The following is an 18,761-nucleotide window of genomic DNA, read 5'->3' as shown; positions in this document are numbered from 1 at the left end:
TTTGTTGAAAAATAAGTTACCATTTCGTGGTCATGATGAATCAGATCTCTCTTTCTAAGGGTCTTTTCATTAAACAATTATCATTCCTTCGGGACCATAATGAAAGCATTTATAACGTTACTTTACAAAATGCTCCAAAAAATGAAAAATTGACATCTCCGAAGATTCAAAAAGAAATTGTTCAATGCTTTTCAAAGGAGATAATAAAGTCCATTTGTGAAGAAATTGGTAAGGATGTGTTTTCTATATTAGTAGACGAGTCTAGTGATGTATCAAAAAAGGAACAAATGGTTATGGTTTTGCGATATGTTAATATCCTCGAAATTGTGAAGGAAAGATTTGTTGGAGTTGTGCACGTGGAGGATACATCTTCTTTAACTCTAAAAGAAGCCATTGATTCGGTATTTACCAGCAATAACTTGAGTATATCTCAGGTGCGAAATCATGAATTCCTTTATTAGTATTTGATTTTTATCTATTTAATTTCTTATTTATATTATATATAAATTTTTTTTTTTGAAATAGGTAAGAGGGCAAGGATATGATGGAGCAAGTAATATGTGGGGTGCATTTAACGGTTTGAAAGCATTGACATTAAAAGATAACCCTTCGGCATATTATGTACATTGTTTTGCACACCAACTTCAATTAGTGGTTGTGGCTGTAGCAAAGAACCATGATGGTGCTGAAGATTTCTTTGAGCAATTAGCTTTGGTGGTTAATGTGGTGTGTGATTCTTGTAAAAGAAAAGATATCATACGGGAGAGTTACAAGGAAATGGTTCAAAAAGAAATTGCTAATGGTGAAATTGACACTGGAAGAGGTTTAAATCAAGAGATTTCTCTTTTTCGAGCTCGAGATACAAGATGGAGTTCACATTATAAAACAATAACAAGTTTGAAGAATCTGTTTCCGGAGGTAGTCAAGGTTCTTAATTATGTTGAAGAGGAGGGATCTAGTTTACATAACCGAAATCAAGCGTACGGTATTTTGTCATATTTCAAGACGCTTGATTTTGTGTTTTATTTACACTTGATGTTAGAGATTTTTGGTCTCACGGATACCTTGTCAAGACATCTTCAAAGAAAGGATCAAGATATTTTGGAAGCGACTTCTTTGGTGAAAGTAACAATGAAAACGCTAAAAGCTTTAAGAAATAATGGATTTCCTTCAATATTGGAGAAGGTATTTTCTTTTTGTTAGAAACATAAAATTAAAATTGTGGAAATGTCCGAATGTTATGTTACTCCAAGAAACCGTAGGACCAAGATTACTAATCAACATCACTTTGAAGTTGATATTTTCAATACGGTTTTGGATATGCAAATTCAAGAGTTTGGGAATCGTTTTAGTGAAGTGAGCACCAATTTGCTAGAATACATATCAGCTTTGAGTCCTTGTAATTCATTTTCTATGTTTGACAAATCAAAGTTGGTGAAGCTAAGTAAGTTGTACAAAATGGATTTTACTGCTTTGGAAAGGGTGTATCTTGATGGTCAACTTGAAACCTATTATCACTCTTTGATTGATGATGAGAGATTTGCTAATTTGAAGGGCATTGCAGACCTTTCTCGTTTGATGGTGGAAACCGGAAAAGATCGTTCTTTTCCTTTGGTTTATAGGTTATTAAAGTTGACTTTTGTTTTGCCCGTTGCAACTGCAACCGTTGAAAAATGTTTTTCCGTAATTAAGCTCTTGAAAACCGACTTATAAAATAGGTGGTGATTTTATGAATGATGCTTTGATTTGTAGTGTAGAAAAAGAAGCACTTGTGGATGTTAAGATTGAACAAATGATGGAGCGCTTTCAAAAAATGGGTAAGCGAAGAGGTCAACTTTGAAATGTAAGATTTTTGCGGTAGTTTGTTATTTCTATTAAAATTGTAATTTTTAAGTGGTTATCTTATTATCTTTTATCGGGAATTTTATTTTGTGCTACCCCTTGCAAATATTTCTGGTTCCGCCACTGTTCATTCATACTTGAGAGCTTCAAGATGACCATGGAAAAGGCCCCATACGTACAACAACAAATTGACAGTAGAGATGATTGTAAGGTGTTTTTGTGTTGGTTCCTAGAGGGCATTGACCATCGAGAAATCAATTTCTATAGAGGGTAAAATTGGTCCATAGGTTTTATGTTATCGAAAATGACCAACGAAATTTTTTTAGGGTACAAAAACAAAGATAAATCGTATTTGTAATACCACCTACAACACATCCTTTATTTAGTTTATGTATTTATTAGTTGTTTGTTGATTTTAATTGCATTTTATATTTGAGAAAACCAAAATATATATATTTTATAAAAGCAAAACTAAAACATTTTATAAAAGCAAAACTTATATATTATATAAGACGAAAACTTACACTAAAAGAAAAACCACATGTTACATGTAAAAAAAAGCTAAACCATGGTCCAAAACCATACTCTAGATTCCGGAGAATTTTTACTGCGCCACAGAATACTTATGTAATTTACTACTAACTTTTTGACAAAATAAATAGGGAATAAGACTAATTAAGGTAATTAATTTTTCGGTTTGTTCACATGTAGGTAACTATCTTTTTTTTGTATACATGTAGGTAACAAATTTTTTGAAACTGTTCACATATGACCATTATGACCTGCTGTAGCAGGTTACCTCTGGTTACAGTAGGTCATAATGGTTATATGTGAACACTTTCAACAAGTTCATTACCTAGATGTATACAAAAGAAAAATAGTTACCCAAATATGAACAAACCAAAAGTAAGAGTAAATTACATGAATGGTCCCTGTGGTTTGGGGAAATTTATGCGTTTGATCCCTAACTTATTTTTTTTAATTCAAATGGTCCCTACTATTTTGTTTTGTTGCGTTTGGTCCATGTCTTACCTAAAAAGACTAGTGTGTCCTTATTAATTTAATTTTTTTAAATTAATTTTCTTATTTATGTATTTTTTATATGTTTAAAAAAACTAATAGACCTCACATATCTGTATCTCCTCACCATCCTATCTTTCATCATCCTAAACTTTTATTTCTTTTTTATATTAATTGACAATTAAGTCTTCACCATCTATTCTTTTTCGGTCCTTCAACTTCAGCGAACTAACACCACAACCCAATAAAGTGAAGAGACTGTGGGTTATGGTGTTTGTTCGCCAGAGTTGAAGGATAAAAAAAAAGATGGTGAAGACTTCTATGTCACTAAAGATTGAAATAAAATAGAGGTTGAAGAGGATGTGAGATGGAATGGTGACCGGTGGGACCCAAATTAAATTTCTTAAATGTGGTTTCAGATTTATAGTGAAGAGATACAGATATATGGGGTCTATTAATTTTTTTAAACATATAAAAAAACATAAATAAGAAAATTAATTAAAAAATAAATTAATAAGGGCATAATAGTCTTTTTAGGTAAAACAGGGACTAAGCGCGCAACAAAAATAAATAGTAGAGACCATCTGAGTTAAAAAGAATAAGTTAGGGACCAAATGCACAAATTCCTCTATACCATAGGGACCACTCATGTCATTTACTATTACTTTTGGTTTTGTTCATATTTAGGTAACTATTTTTTTTTGTACACATCTAGGTAACAAACTTGATGAAACTGTTCACATATAACCATTATGACCTGCAGTAGCTGGATGTAACCTGCTACAGCAGGTCATAATGGTCATATGCGAACAGTTCCAAAAAGTTTGTTACCTAGATGTGTACAAAAAAAAGATAGTTACCTATATACAAAAAACCCGAAAAGATAATTACCTTAACAAGTCCTATCCCCAAATAAATAAATAAAATAAAATAAATAAAAATAAATCATCGTCTTTAAACGGGTCTACCCGAACTGAATATCGACCCGATTGCCCCAACAAAAAGGACATGTTTGAACTTTGAAGTTTGAACGCAACAACAAAGGAGGGAACCACCGCAACGGGCCACAAACCTCCACTTACGCCGTTCTACTTCTACTCAGTGTCCCCTAGGTTTAGATGATCGATTCATAATATCAGATCAATTTTGCCCTAAAACGTCTTCACGAAGCTCGCATTTGGTTCCTATCTGAACTCCCGAGACGATGAACAAAGAAAATTTCCGTGTAGGACAACTATCAGATGAACAAAAGGCTCGAATTTCCGCAAATTTCAGAGCTGCGAAGGCTCTTCTTGATCGCAAACGCCCCCGAGATGCCTCCATGGCCTCCAATTTTTTTCCTCGAAAGTAAAACCTTTAATCCATTCTTCTAGGCTTCGATTTAACATCAAAAATAATATTGATTTTTGCAGTTTTTTTCCCGATTGTATATTAGGTGAAGTTTGTTTACAGTTTCTGTTTTATTTGTTCTGTAGAATCGGGGTTGTGAAGGGGATTGAAACTCCACCGGTTGTTAGCAGTGTCAATAAACTGCCTCTTGCAGACATTTCAGTGAACACTCCCACTCCATTTAGGGATCTTAAGTTAAATCAGAGCGGGTGTCTCAGCAGTTCGCATTTCAAGGTGCCTTCTGTTGATAAAAGTAATGGTGGCTTGTTTGCCAGGACGAGGGTTTTGCCAGATGAGAATGAAAAACCTCTCACTTCATTTCAAACTCCAATCCGACAAATAAATTATAGCGAAACTTCATTTCAAACTCCAGTCAGACAAATAATTTGTAATGGGAGGTCATGTGGCAAGGGAGTTCCCATGAGTAGAATTGACTTAAACCAAGGCTCTTATAACCCAAATGAGAATAAACCAAGCTTGGATTCATTCAAAACTCCAATCAGACCTGTAGATTGTAATGCAACTTCATCCGTAACTCCAGTGAGGCAACAGACATGTTATAGTCTTCAAGAGCTCTCCACAATAATGCCCACTATTTTTTATGAAGATTTTGATGATTCCATTCTTGCTGAAATCGATGAGTTATGTGAGTCTGAGACAAAGTCCAGGATAGTAACCGAGGAGTCCAGCTGTGACATTCAGTTGAAGAAAGCACATGTCGAAAAGAACAACTATGAACTTAAATCCAATTTGAGTCCTGTTGGGCTAGAGAACTTCCAAACTGATAATATCTTGGAGGAAAATTCTGAGGCTTTGATAATTAAAGGCATGCCTACAGAGTATGCAAAATATATGCAATCTTTAAATGATAAGCAACGTGAAGCAGCCTCCAGTGACATTTCAATACCTTTAATGATTGTTGCGGGTCCCGGAAGTGGTAAGGTTGTATTTCTCAACTCTTTCACTATTTACCACTCTCTTCCTCTTGTTTAAACCTTTCTTAATTCTTACATATTCTCCTAATTCTTTCTAATTTCAGACATCCACCATGGTTGGGCGTGTTTTAATGCTTCTTCACAAGGTACTAACTACTAACTTTTCTTTTCTCATTGTGATTGATAGCTACAAGTTTTACATATGTTTTGACCAAAAAAACCAAATTCAGGGGATTGAAGCATCCAACATATTGGCTATGACATTCACCACAGCAGCTGCTTCAGAAATGAGGGACAGGATTGGAGCAGTGGCTGGAAAGACAACAGCAAAAGAACTCATGATCAGCACCTTTCATTCATTCTCATTGCAACTATGTCGATTACATGCTGAGAAGTATGTAAAAGTAAATCTTTCTCATTTGTTTTTCATATAACCATATGTCCATATTGACTAATGACTATATTGCCCATGTTATAGGGTAGGTCGAACACCAGAGTTTTTGGTGTATGGACAGGGGCAACAAAGAAAAGCAGTGATTGAAGCTGTTCGTCTCTCAGAGAGTGGAAATAAAATAAAGATTTCAGATTCTGATGACAAACTTTGTGAGGAGTCTAATGTCACTAAAAGCTGCCCTGAAGACTTCAGAGAAAAGTCAAAGAAGTGGATGAAATTTGTGGCTCAAGTAAGTCAACTTATGTCATTTGAGTTTTCTTCGTGCTTTCTAACACACGAATCATATGTTAGCCTTAAACAATGTTCTTTTTTTCAGGCTAAAGCTTCAGGAAAAAGTTATGAAGATTGTAAAAAATCAGGAAATGCAATTGGAGTAAGATGACTTTGAATTGGATATTCTAGTTTCTTAATTTATTAGCTTCTGAAGTATTATTCTGATATGAGAATCTGTATCAGGCTGCAATTCTTACAAAATATGAGGAAATATTACAATCATGTAATGCTTTGGATTATCATGACTTAATTATCTACTCTGTCAAGCTGCTTACTGATTTCCCTGAAGGTTAGACTCATATATTTGTTTTTTTTTATTAAAGTTAAGCACTTAAGCTTCTCGTTTTTTGACATTTATTGGTTTTATATAATTATATCACTTGAAGTTTTCAAGGAGTGTCAAGAATCATGGCAAGCTATTGTAGTAGATGAGTTTCAAGACACAAGTAGCATGCAATATGATTTATTAAAACTTCTTGCATCACATAAACGCATAACTATTGTTGGAGATGAGGATCAGGTCATTATATAAACTTATCTAGATTCTATAAATAATAATAATACTACGACATTGAGTTTATGATTTATAAATCATGATGCAGTCAATCTTCAGTTTCAATGGTGCTAATGTGAGCGGATTCAAGTCATTTCGCAAAGATTTTCAACCTCACAAGGAGGTTTGAATGTTTGATTAGCACTTACATAATCATTATTGTTTTTTTTTTTGTGCAAGTTGTGGAGAAAGTAAAAAATACTTCTTGATGTTCTTTACATGGCTTTATTTCAGGTCAGATTAAATAAGAATTACCGTTCTACCCGTTGTATAGTTGATGCTGCATCATTTCTTATACAAAATAATTCAAAAAGATGTCAGTTAAATAAGGTTTTGACTGATAATTCTTCTGGTTCTAAGGTAACTAACTTGTTATTTTTATAAACTGTGTATGAAATATATTATATATATTTGATTTGCATGATTTTGATTATAAGATTATTCACTCAGATTAGTGTGAAAGAATGTTGTAATGAGGATGCACAATGTTCATATGTTGTTGACAAAATATTAGAACTCACTTCTTCATCTATCAAAGGCAGTTTTGGAGAGATAGCTGTTCTTTACAGGAGACAGGTCAACTGGTCAACCACATTTTATTTAAAATAAAATCTTTTTTTCTTTATTCTTTGTTATAAGTTACATTCTATGTAACAGGTTTCAGGTAAAGTGTTCCAAACAGCTTTTCGTGAAAGAAAAATTCCATTCAATGTTCATGGAGTTGCTTTTTATAGAAAAAAGGTCAAATCCTATATCCAATTTTTTTTGATACATTTACTGTTTTACCCTTTAGTTACTGATGGAAAATTGACAGGTGGTAAGGGCTATTATATCTATGCTTAGAACAACATTGGTGGCATGTGATGATGGGTCATATAGGCGAGTATTTAAGGCCCTGTTGCCTCTTGAAAAAGATGAAAAAAAGAAGGTATAAAACTATAAATAATAAATTTTAGTAGCATAATGCTGATGTCATCATGAGTTTATAAATAATAAAACTTCTTCCCTTTTTTTTTCTCTTTGTAGGTGATTGATCATATTAATAAAGTTTCAACTGTAAGAAAATGCAGCTTCATATCTGCTGCTTCTGATATATTTAGTGCAAAGATTTCTGGTGTCTTCAAAAGGTATGATGCATTAAAATTTTAAACAGTTATATGCTTGTGATTATGAAGTAATTTTTATTAACATTTTACTTTTTTTAACTTAATTCCTTCTTTCATTTTAGGAGTCACCTCACTCAAGGACGAAAGGTGTTGGTTACTTTAGACATGATTTCAAAGCTTGTTCACAGGGTAAATTTAATTATTGTAAAATTTAATTAAATTTTTACCAAACTTATAAACTTTATATCTCTCATGATAAAAAAAAAATTATGATTACATTTACGTTTACAGGAACAATCCATTTCAGCTGTCATCACATCAGTAGCCAACTTGATACCTCAGGTATATCTATCATCTTTTTAAATATTGTTTAAATGTTAATTAATTGCTTATAGTAATATTATTTTTTTATATATATATTTTTTTACAGAAGTATGTTCTTGAGCAACGAGCTGTTCTTGATGTTGATGGAGGGAAGTTGCTAAATGAAGAGCATGATCTTAGATCAGTAAGTCAAGTCTTTTTCACTACATAAACATATATTTGGATTTTATATAAAAAGTTGATTAGATATATATATATATATATATATATATATATATATATATATATATATATATATATATATATATTTACTGTTTATGCAGGTTCTCCAGTACTTACTAGATGATGTCTCTGAGTTTTTAAAATCATATGACTTTGATTTAGATGAAAAAGATAAAGAAGAAAAAGAAAAAGAAAAAGGGTGTGTAAATGTACTTAAATCTTTTATAGATTTTATATCTGAAAGAGAAACAGAAAATTTTCGTGTGAGGCGACATGATAATGATCATGCTGTTACTCTTACTACCATTCATCAGGTATATACATAAGTCATAATTTGAAGTAAATAAATATATTCAATTATTTAATTTTATTATCTGATTATTACTTGCAGTCAAAAGGATTGGAGTGGGACACTGTCTTCATAGTAAAGGTACACTGTAATTCTGTAAATAAACTTTTTATGTGGATTTTTATTTTTATAATAAAAACTTTTAACTTCTCATGGATCAATAAATATTTCAGGCAAATGAATCTGAAATACCCCTTTTGCATGAATATAACGGTGTCACGATAGATAAATGTGCCTCCCTTGAGGTAAGTTTGATATTATTTATTTTATTTTTTTTACATTTTAATCAGGGGTTAAATTTGTATTTATCTTCTGTGAATAAATGATAGGAGGAAAGACGTTTACTATATGTGGCATTAACTCGTGCAAGAAAGAAGCTTTTTATTCTTTATGTCACTATGGATTCAAATTGGCAGGTTAGTTAGTATAACAACTAACGAATATTATTTATTCATTCTTAAGTCTTAACATATATTTATAATTTTTATATTTTTCTTTCAGATTCTTCAACCTTCACGTTTCCTGAAAGAAATTCCAACCCATCTTCTAGAAATTCAGGTGTGTATAAGTATAACTACAGGTTTAATTTTACATCATAATAAAAGTCAATCTGACTTTGACCTTTTTTTTATAGGACGAGTCTAGTTCTGTCTATTTACAAGGGAAGAAGCTAGAGAATGTTCCAAATAAAAATTCTGGTTTTACAGATGATCTGGTTAAAGTCAAAGTAAAACCAGAGACTGATGAAACAAACAGTAATTTATTCGATCAAGATTCCAAAGAATCAAGTGAAATTATCTTTCCATGCAATGGCAATGATTTCTTAAAAAGGTCAGAATGTGTTATTTATATTGTTAGTTTCAGTATTAAAGTGTTGAAATTAACATAATTTGAATTATATGTTTTATTGATCAAATAGATTCAGCAGTGAAGAACGGGCATATGTTTCACATTTGTTCCATCAATGGGCCAAAAAAGCAGCATTCAAGGAACCAAAGAGGTTGCTTAACAAGGTTACTTTCTTTTTCTGTAGATTTACCATTTTACCCTAATATCTTTTAAAGTTTCGTATTTAAGTCTGATTTTAGTAAAGTACAAGAATGGTCCCTATGCTTTACTCAAAATTGCAAGTTTGGTCCATTTCTTGAAATTTCCCTAATGTCGACCCTAAGTTTGATTTTGTGGTGGCGTTGAATGTGAAATGACTTTTGTGCTCTTATGTAATTTCTTTTACTTTTTTTCATTACTTGTTCATAACTTTAAGAGTAACTTACATTTTTGGTCCCCAAGTTTATCTAATTTTTGAGGTTTCGGTTCCAAAAAGGTTTGTTTTGCACTTTTGGTTATTATTTGAAGTTTTTGTAACATTTTTGGTCGTTGAGTATAGCTGATTTTTGTATCTTTGGTCCCAAAAATAGTCATTTTCTTGAAACAAGGACAAAAAACATAACAAAAGTTGCAAGAGAAACTTTTTGGGAGCAATGTTGAAGTCAAATATACTCATGGACCAAAATGTAATTCAGTTGAACTTTAATTAATACGTATTAAAAGGTACAAGAAATTACATAATAGCACAAAAGTTGTTTCACATTTGTTGGGGACCAGTACTGCAACAAAAATCAAACTTAGGGACGATATTTGTAAAATTTCATAAAATGGACCAAACCTGGGATTTTTGGTAAAGCACAAGGACCATTCTTGTAATTTACTCTTCTTATTATGATGCCATGGCTAGAATCTGATTCTTTGGTTTTCTTTTAATTAATAGGTTGCCTTTGTCATTGATGAACGACTTAGTGCAAAGAAATCTGCACAAAAGGTGACACTTTTCTTTTAAAAAATAACAAACATATATTTCTAAACTATGGAACTAAATGTTAATTGTAAAATTTATTTCTTTTGCATGTTAATTTACTAGGATGTTCTTCGGTCACTGAAGTCATGCTTGAAGACCAATGAAGCATTCCAGTATGCTGAAAATGTAGGTTTTAAAATCATCATTCAATCATATTCATATTCACTATATTTCATATTAAAATTATTAAAGTAGATTACATTTTTAGTCCTCAAGTATACTTGAAATTTTCAGTTTTAGTCCATATTTGACGTTTTAGGTCTAAGCATACTCGGACCAAAAATGTTACAAGAACTCAAATAATAACAACCAAAATTATAATTGAAAACTTTTGGAACCAATTGAAAAAATCAGCTATACTCAAGGACCAAAAATGTAACTAACTCAAATTATTTCTAATATGAATTTTGTTCCTCTTAATCATTCAGATTCTACAATGGCTAGAAATTCCTGCAGACAAGCGTGCATATATTACAAGGGAAAAACAAGAACATTTTCAAAAGTTGAGGATTGAAACCGCAATGGATACATCTGAACCTACATCTAAGCAGGTGACTTACTCTTTCTCCATTAAGTTGTTCTTTTTCTATATAGTTAAAAGAACTGATTTTTTATTATTATTTTATTTGCTTATTTATTTATTTTGCAAATATGTCAACAGATTGCGTACCTACAGAGTTTAGGATGCACAACAATCCCAACTTCACGTCTCCATGCATCGCGTTTAATCGAACAGTACAAGTCATTGTAGCATGATTTGTACAAGTCATTAAAGCATGTTGCTTTATTATGGTATAATCTTATAAGCGTTGTTGGGTTGAATGAATTAAGGTGATTTTTCACTTGATGTTATGCAATTTGCATGTAAAAAAATGTAGTTTACCCCAAGTTTTGTTTTACATGTTAGATTATAGAAATTGTACCAACAATTAAAGGCGAAATTCTTACATAATGATCGAAAATGAAAGAAAATAAATTTTACAAACGAACTTCACACGAAAATAAGAAATGTAATTGCCAAAACAAAGCTAAAAGTCACGCATCCGATTTGCTTATGTGCTTTTGAATCTAATACATCAGAAAACCGAATCATTGTGCTATCAATCACGGGCCCACATAACACATTGTTACTGTTTCGAGTCTCGTTAAAGCTTGTAAAACTTATTAGAACCGATTCAGTGTTGTTAAATTCTGCCTTGAAAGTTACAGAATGTGCTTTTCTCGATCCAATACCAATGCTCCTCATTGTAAAGTTCCATATCATTGCATCTCCAACTTGCAAAAACACTAAAAAATCACCAACACATGATTCATTGGCATCACCCATGATGAAATCGATGGTAATTTGCCCGTGCTTCAAAAAGCCTACACTTGACACGATCCCCGATGGATTATGTTAAAAAATGACACTCAAATCATTCCCAACATCTTCATTTCTTATATCATTTTATGACAAAGAAACAGAAGGTTTTTTCATATACTTACAACTGAAAACTCACTACAATCAACCTAATCTACTCTCGATTACAAAACACTCATCCTAACCTAATCATCTTCTCTATTCAATCTGTTTATTATACACGAATTAGAACAAACAGAAACAAGAACTCAATATGAAACAAGAAAGACTATCACTTCCAGAAACCCTGATGTTTAGATCTGTAAATGGATGAAGATGTAAAAATGACTCTCTTTCCTCTAGAAAAAATCTCCTGTCTTTTATACTTCGGTTTTACCCGAACACAGTCAAGACCCATCAATAAGATCCGAGTAAGGATCCGTGTGTAAACCCGCATGTGCACCTGTTTCCTTATACCAAAATAATCCTTTTTCATATATAAATATTTGATTGTAACGCATATTATTATTTCAACATCCCCCCTCAATCAAATATTTATTGTTTTTTACAAAAAACATCAATAAGACCCAACCTTTTTAGAAAAAACTCATGCTGTTTAACACTCAAAGATTTTGTAAGACAATCAACATTTTGATTACACGAACTTATTTTTATTAATTTCAATACACCACTTGAAATTTTTTCCCTAATAAAATGAAGATCAACTTCAAAATGCTTAGTTCTTTCATGAAATACAGGATTAAGAGCTAGCTTAATAGTCGAATCATTATCACAGTATACTGAAACAGGAATAATATCTTTAATATTTAATTCAAATAAAACTTTCAAAACCCACAATATTTCACATGTAATAGACCCTAAGGCCCTATATTCTGATTCAGTTAATGATCTTGATACTGTAGATTGTTTTTTACTTTTCCAAGAAATTAAAGAGTTATTGAAATAAACCAAATAACCTGTTACAGATTTTCTGGTGGTAAGACATTTAGCCCAATCTGCATCTACAAATCCTTTTAATTCAAAGCTATCATGTTTTGTCAAAGCAATACCTTTCCCAGGACTATTTTTTAAATATCTCAAAATTCTGAAAGCAATTTTTAAATGAGATTTTCTAGGCTTATGCATGTACTGACTAAGAACTTGAACTGCATAAGAAATATCAGGCCTTGTTATAGTAAGATAAATCAGCTTTCCTATAAGTCTTTGAAATTCAGTTTTATTACTCAACAACTCATCCTTTTTATCAAAGTCTCCTGAACTTACCACAAAATTAGTTTCTAATGGTGTAGCTACAGGTTTACATCCAAGCATACCATATTCATGTAAAAGCTCAAGACAATATTTTCTTTGATTCAAACACAACCCACACTCAATATTTACTACTTCTATTCCTAAAAAATATTTAAGTGTACCTAAATCTTTAATTAAAAACTGACTTTTCATAAATTCTTTTACTTTCTTAAGTTCCAATTCATCACTACCAGTCAAAATAATATCATCAACATACACCAAAAGAATAGTAATAGAATTATCACATTTTCTAATAAACAAAGAGTAATCATTAACACTTTGTTGAAAACCAAACATAAACAAAGCAGCACATAGTTTTTCATTCCATTTTCTAGGCGCCTGTTTAAGACCATATAAAGACTTAGTCAATTTACAGACCCTAAGATCATTTTCAGAATAATAACCAGGTGGAAGACACATATATACATCTTCTGAAAGATCCCCATACAGAAAAGCATTATTTATGTCCAATTGATATAATGACCAAGAGTAATGAACAGATGAAGAAATGACAATACGAACAGTTACTATTTTTGCAACAAGAGAAAAAGTCTCCTCAAAATCAACTCCCTCTCTTTGATTATAACCTTTAGCAACTAACCTAGCTTTATACCTCTCAACCTCACCATTAGATTTATATTTAATTTTATACACCCACTTACATCCAATTGCTTTCCTGTTTTTAGGTAGATTAGTTATTTCCCAAGTATTATTTCTATGTAAAGCTTTCATTTCCTCATTCATAGCCTTGACCTAATTTGGATCAGTAACAACTTCACTAAAATTTTTAGGTTCAATTGTTTTATTCAAATTTGAAACAAAACATTTAGTTTCAGAATTAAGACAAGAATAATTCACAGTTCTTTCAATACCATACTTATATTTACCTTCTACCACATAATCAGCAAATTTAACAGGCATTCTTGACTCACGTCTAGACCTGGAGGGACCCAAAGATTGCTCAATTGAAGGTAAAAAATGAGGCTGACTATCTTCCTCAGACACACTAGAAGAAGAAGGAACTGAAGACCCAGTAGGAGGCACAACTGCCTCGCCACTTCGGTTAATAGTCTCATTACTGACATCATCCAAGTCAATGGCTGCATCAGCACCATCCAACTGGGATTCGATTCTCAACTCATCAGGATTAATAGAATCATTTTGATAATCATTAGTGTCAAAATCATCATAGGAAAAAGGATCACTAGGGACAAAAACACTTGTCACTTTATCAACAGAAGTTGATTTTAGTTTAAATGGAAAGACAGATTCATAAAATCTTACATCCCTGGATACAAAAGATGAGTTAGAATCAAGACTAAGAAGCTTATAAGCCTTTTTATCAACAGAATATCCTAACAAAACACATTTCTCAGCACGTTCAGAAAATTTATCACCTATATTAAGTTTAACAGCAAAACATAAACAGCCAAAAACTCTAAGATGATAAAAAACAGGTGCCCTTTTAAAAACCAACTCATAGGGTGAAAACCCATTTAAAACAGAAGAAGGCATCCTATTTATCAAAAAAACTGAAGTTAAAATAGCATCACTCCAATACTTAACAGGAAGCCCTGATTGAAAAAGAAGTGATCGTGCCACATTGAGAATGTGTCTATGCTTTCTCTCCACAACTCCATTTTGTTGTGGAGTGTAAGCACAAGAAGTTTGATGTAAAATCCCATTTTCAATACAAAAATAATTCATCTGATTGTTTACAAACTCAGTCCCATTATCGGATCGAATTACTTTAACTTTTACATCAAACTGAGTTTGAAGAATATTCACAAAAGATTTAAAACAACAAAAAACTTCACTTTTTGATTTTAAAAGAAAAACCCAAGTTGCCCTAGTAAAATCATCCACAATACTCAGAAAGTATTTAAAACCTTCAACTGAAGCAAGTCTATATGGTCCCCAAACATCCAAATGAACTAATTCACCAATCAAAGTAGAAGTATGTTGACTATGAGGAAATGATTCCCTGGTTTGTTTAGCCTTATGACAAACATCACAGGGTGAAAGTGATTCATTACCAAGTTTTAATTTTTCTTTCAGATGTCCTAAAACTTGATCAGTTGGATGACCTAATCTATTGTGCCAAGTAAATTTAGATACATAACATCTAGTATTAGAAAATTTTGAAGAGTTACCTGAGGGGATACAATCAAAATAGTACAGCCCCCCAGATTCTCTACCACTCTCCACCATCTCCTTTGATAGTGAATCCTGGATTTTACAATTATTCTCAGAAAATACAACCTCACACCTACTATCCTTGCACAACTTATGTACAGACACAAGATTAACATTAAAATCAGGTACAACAAAGACATCAAACAATGTGACACATGAAGACAACTGAAAATTCCCTATTTTATTCACAGGTGCAGATGACCCATTCGGATGTTTTACAAAAAGATTAAAACCAGACACATCAAATGCATCTTTAAGTTGGGACTCAGAGGAAATCATATGTTGATTTGCCCCTGAGTCAATAATCCAACTTTGAGAACTATCAATATTAGAAAAGGAGTTACAACAGTGAAACAAAGATGTACCTGCCATATTACCAGGTGCAGTAACATCCTCGTTGGAAGACTTCTCATTTATCAACCGAAGAAACTTATTATATTGTTCACTAGTGAGATAGTGAACATTACTATTATGAACAGACTCAGAATGAACATTAGAATTAACATTATTAGATTCAACAGTAGAAGAATTCACAGAAAGAGTTCCAGTTTTCTGATTATTATTTCCATTTCTGAATTTAAAATCTTTTGGATAACCAATCAATTTATAACATCTATCAATCGAATGACCTTTAACACCACAATTTTTGCATTGCAACTGACTCCTCGACCTATTCTGATCCTGTGACTTTTTAAATTCACTTGTTTTACTATTGAAAGCTGACACTTGAGTTTTAGAAGAACTGGAAACACCTAAAGCACCATGTTTTTGAAGAGACTCTTCTCTTGATAAGATAGAAAAAGCAGATTTAACATTTGGCAATGGTTCCATTAACAGAATATGACTTTTAACTTGGTTATAAGTATCATCAAGACCACTAAGAAACTGCATTAATTTCATTAGTTTAGAATGATCACTAAGTTTGGTAGCAGCCTCACATACACACTCTGTTAAGCTAGTTAAACCATCAAATTCTTTCCATAACGAATCAAGTTTATTATAGTAATCTGAAAGAGAAGAGCCATTTTGTTTTAAGTTGTTAACCTGCTGATGAATATTAAATATTATCGATCCACCAGCTTTATTATAGGTTTCAAACAATTCATTCCAAATATCCTCAACTTTATCAGAATACACATGACTAGCATAAATTGACTCAGATATTGATCCTAAAATCCAATTGCAAACAACAACATTGACACGTTCCCATTTAGAGGACTTAGATGACTCAGTGTTATTAAGAGTAAGTGTACCATCTACAAACCCTAGCTTATTTCGAGCCTTAAGCCCTCTTATCATAGCACTACGCCATAGACGATAGTTCTCATTTCCAGTGAGTTTGATTGTAATGATAGAGGTTACAGCATTATCAGAAGGATGAATATACAATGGATCATCAAAATCAATTGGGGTACCTGGGGTAGTAGAGTCTTTTTCTTTTGTAGACCCACTACCTTCTGGTATATCAGCCATTATAGATCACAAAAAACACAAAGGAAATAACAAGGAAAACACAAGGAACAAGAATGTTGACTTAATGTCCAGGTGGTCACCACAGTATGTCAGGGCCCAAGACAGTCAATCACCCAGTTCGATCAAGATCAGGGATAAAAGAATAGAAGAAAACAGAACAACCAGCTGATGTACACAAGACACCAGAATATCTCACAATCACAGTTAAGAAAAGGATAAAGAGGGAACAAGAAACCTCACAGTGCACTAATCCGAATTGTTTACAAGATCGACTCCCTAAATCCGTTCTCTTCGAGGGTTTATCAGTGATGACATCTGACCCCACGAGAGTTATTTCAGATAAGGGATTTATCGATCTAACTTCAACGTTTTAATACAGATCGTCAAAGAGCTTCCAATCCATATCGATCCTTACGAGCCTGCACAATCCAAACAAAAAACTAGCAGTACCAGGATCTTGATGACCAGTTTCAACAATCAATCGGGTATTATGAAGAAACCCTAACCAAAATAGAACACAAAAAACAAAAAACGAGTTCAAATATGAGAAAAGATGTATACCTTTTACTAATCGGTTGATGAGAGCTTCAAAAAGCGATCGGAGTGACAAGAAAAAAACCTTCAACCTTATGCTTTGATACCATGTTAAAAAATGACACTCAAATCATTCCCAACATCTTCATTTCTTATATCATTTTATGACAAAGAAACAGAAGGTTTTTTCATATACTTACAACTGAAAACTCACTACAATCAACCTAATCTACTCTCGATTACAAAACACTCATCCTAACCTAATCATCTTCTCTATTCAATCTGTTTATTATACACGAATTAGAACAAACAGAAACAAGAACTCAATATGAAACAAGAAAGACTATCACTTCCAGAAACCTTGATGTTTAGATCTGTAAACGGATGAAGATGTAAAAATGACTCTCTCTTTCCTCTAGAAAAAATCTCCTCTCTTTTATACTTCGGTTTTACCCGAACACAATCAAGACCCATCAATAAGATCCGAGTAAGGATCCGCGTGTAAACCCGCATGTGCACCTGTTTCCTTATACCAAAATAATCCTTTTTCATATATAAATATTTGATTGTAACGCATATTATTATTTCAACAGATTACCAGAAACCAATTCAACTGCTCGACCTCCGCGTGGGACCGCATAGTGTTTCGAATCAATGTATTTCACTATACCTAAAATGGTCCAATATTGGAGTGGAGATTGGACTGAACTGTATGGATAGCTGGAATCAGCCTCAAATAGGACTCCTTGAGAAGAGTTCCCAATAAAGGCTGGTCCTACTTCGAATCCACTATTCACAAACCCATTATCTGTTAAAAAAATTTATTAAATATTTGAAATAATCAAATAAATTATTTTGCAATTAACCACATACCTGAATACCACCTTGGACTCTCGATACCGGTAACTAGAATAGTGTCGACAATAGGCCAACAAGTTATATTATTACTATTGTTGTTACTTGTTGATGTACTTTGAATTTGTAGGCTCATAAGACCAATTTGGTTCCATAACGAATAAGCATAGGTTTGCCACATTTCGGTCCCTAATGATTCTCTGAAGAAGAATACTTCAGAAGCACTAGGGCCCGAAACATTTACAGAAGTGGAGTTGGCACAATCTGGGCTGCTTGGAGCAAGTGTAAAGGTGAGGATAAAATCGTAATTTTCATCTTGCTTGAATGTTTGGTTAATCATACCGTTTGGACCTAATTGCACTCCGTGACCGTTTTCAGGTAGAGAAACGTTTTCGTCAGCTGTCACATTCCAAACGGTACCGTTGAATGACCAACCGGGGATGCGGTTGGTTTTGGTATCGAGGAGTATGAATTGGGAGGTAGAGTTTGTGGTTAGATTTGTTGGTGGAGATTCAAAACCAGAATTCTCAAGTGTAACTGTTTAGTTATATAAAAAGTTAGATCATTAAGGATGGAGATAGTATAAAAGAGCAATGATTTGGTCAAAAGAGGTAAGAACGTACCTTTGGAATACACTAGTGACACCAAGAAGAGCAATATAAAGATGAGATTCACGAGAGCCATTGCTAATGAAGGAGAGTGGGTTGTGTATAGAATATAGATTAAGGAAA

The 18,761-nt window shown here is 32.7% G+C and overlaps 4 protein-coding genes across 4 annotated transcripts; 3 read left to right on the top strand and 1 right to left on the bottom strand.

Moving 5' to 3' along the window:
* The first annotated feature begins 287 nt into the window (after window positions 1–287).
* On the top strand, window positions 288–1,203 carry LOC145016415 (uncharacterized). The gene is made up of 2 exons (XM_078974737.1): window positions 288–434; window positions 526–1,203. Exons 1-2 carry the CDS (start codon window positions 288–290, stop codon window positions 1,201–1,203), a joined length of 825 nt encoding a protein of 274 aa, XP_078830863.1.
* Window positions 1,204–1,227: 24 nt separating this feature from the next.
* LOC145016414 (uncharacterized) lies at window positions 1,228–1,840 on the top strand. The gene is made up of 2 exons (XM_078974736.1): window positions 1,228–1,675; window positions 1,719–1,840. Exons 1-2 carry the CDS (start codon window positions 1,228–1,230, stop codon window positions 1,838–1,840), a joined length of 570 nt encoding a protein of 189 aa, XP_078830862.1.
* A 2,068-nt stretch (window positions 1,841–3,908) lies between these two features.
* SRS2 (P-loop containing nucleoside triphosphate hydrolases superfamily protein) lies at window positions 3,909–11,221 on the top strand. Its single transcript, XM_078976462.1, has 28 exons — window positions 3,909–4,209; window positions 4,338–5,193; window positions 5,291–5,332; window positions 5,417–5,580; window positions 5,665–5,869; window positions 5,957–6,013; window positions 6,097–6,202; window positions 6,300–6,433; window positions 6,516–6,590; window positions 6,701–6,826; window positions 6,917–7,042; window positions 7,124–7,207; window positions 7,281–7,394; window positions 7,493–7,593; window positions 7,695–7,761; window positions 7,864–7,914; window positions 8,003–8,080; window positions 8,220–8,432; window positions 8,510–8,548; window positions 8,641–8,712; window positions 8,797–8,883; window positions 8,969–9,025; window positions 9,102–9,298; window positions 9,387–9,480; window positions 10,236–10,286; window positions 10,386–10,448; window positions 10,751–10,873; window positions 10,984–11,221. Exons 1-28 carry the CDS (start codon window positions 4,067–4,069, stop codon window positions 11,071–11,073), a joined length of 3,615 nt encoding a protein of 1,204 aa, XP_078832588.1. The 5' UTR covers window positions 3,909–4,066; the 3' UTR covers window positions 11,074–11,221.
* Window positions 11,222–17,347: 6,126 nt separating this feature from the next.
* On the bottom strand, window positions 17,348–18,761 carry LOC145018368 (protein BIIDXI-like). The gene is made up of 3 exons (XM_078976266.1): window positions 18,654–18,761; window positions 18,049–18,567; window positions 17,348–17,983 (listed from the first exon to the last, which is right to left on the bottom strand). Exons 1-3 carry the CDS (start codon window positions 18,712–18,714, stop codon window positions 17,757–17,759), a joined length of 807 nt encoding a protein of 268 aa, XP_078832392.1. The 5' UTR covers window positions 18,715–18,761; the 3' UTR covers window positions 17,348–17,756.

This window comes from Lactuca saligna, chromosome 9, assembly GCF_052625555.1.
Source record: "Lactuca saligna cultivar CGN05327 chromosome 9, ASM5262555v1, whole genome shotgun sequence".
Classification (NCBI taxonomy): Eukaryota; Viridiplantae; Streptophyta; class Magnoliopsida; order Asterales; family Asteraceae; genus Lactuca; species Lactuca saligna.
This window is presented reverse-complemented; position numbering and strand designations above follow the sequence as displayed.

Bases quoted from the DNA above. Each gene is read 5' to 3' on its own strand.
- LOC145016415 (XM_078974737.1), top strand. From the start codon at position 288: ATGGTTATGGTTTTGCGATATGTTAATATCCTCGAAATTGTGAAGGAA. The intron at 435-525 runs GTGCGAAATCAT...TTTTTGAAATAG, and splicing joins ATAACTTGAGTATATCTCAG to GTAAGAGGGCAAGGATATGA.
- LOC145016414 (XM_078974736.1), top strand. From the start codon at position 1,228: ATGTCCGAATGTTATGTTACTCCAAGAAACCGTAGGACCAAGATTACT. The intron at 1,676-1,718 runs GTTTTTCCGTAA...CTTATAAAATAG, and splicing joins AACTGCAACCGTTGAAAAAT to GTGGTGATTTTATGAATGAT.
- SRS2 (XM_078976462.1), top strand. From the start codon at position 4,067: ATGAACAAAGAAAATTTCCGTGTAGGACAACTATCAGATGAACAAAAG. The intron at 6,827-6,916 runs GTAACTAACTTG...TTATTCACTCAG, and splicing joins ATAATTCTTCTGGTTCTAAG to ATTAGTGTGAAAGAATGTTG. The intron at 9,481-10,235 runs GTTACTTTCTTT...TTTAATTAATAG, and splicing joins CAAAGAGGTTGCTTAACAAG to GTTGCCTTTGTCATTGATGA.
- LOC145018368 (XM_078976266.1), bottom strand. From the start codon at position 18,714: ATGGCTCTCGTGAATCTCATCTTTATATTGCTCTTCTTGGTGTCACTA. The intron at 18,568-18,653 runs GTACGTTCTTAC...ATAACTAAACAG, and splicing joins GTCACTAGTGTATTCCAAAG to TTACACTTGAGAATTCTGGT. The intron at 17,984-18,048 runs GTATGTGGTTAA...TTTTTTTAACAG, and splicing joins GAGTCCAAGGTGGTATTCAG to ATAATGGGTTTGTGAATAGT.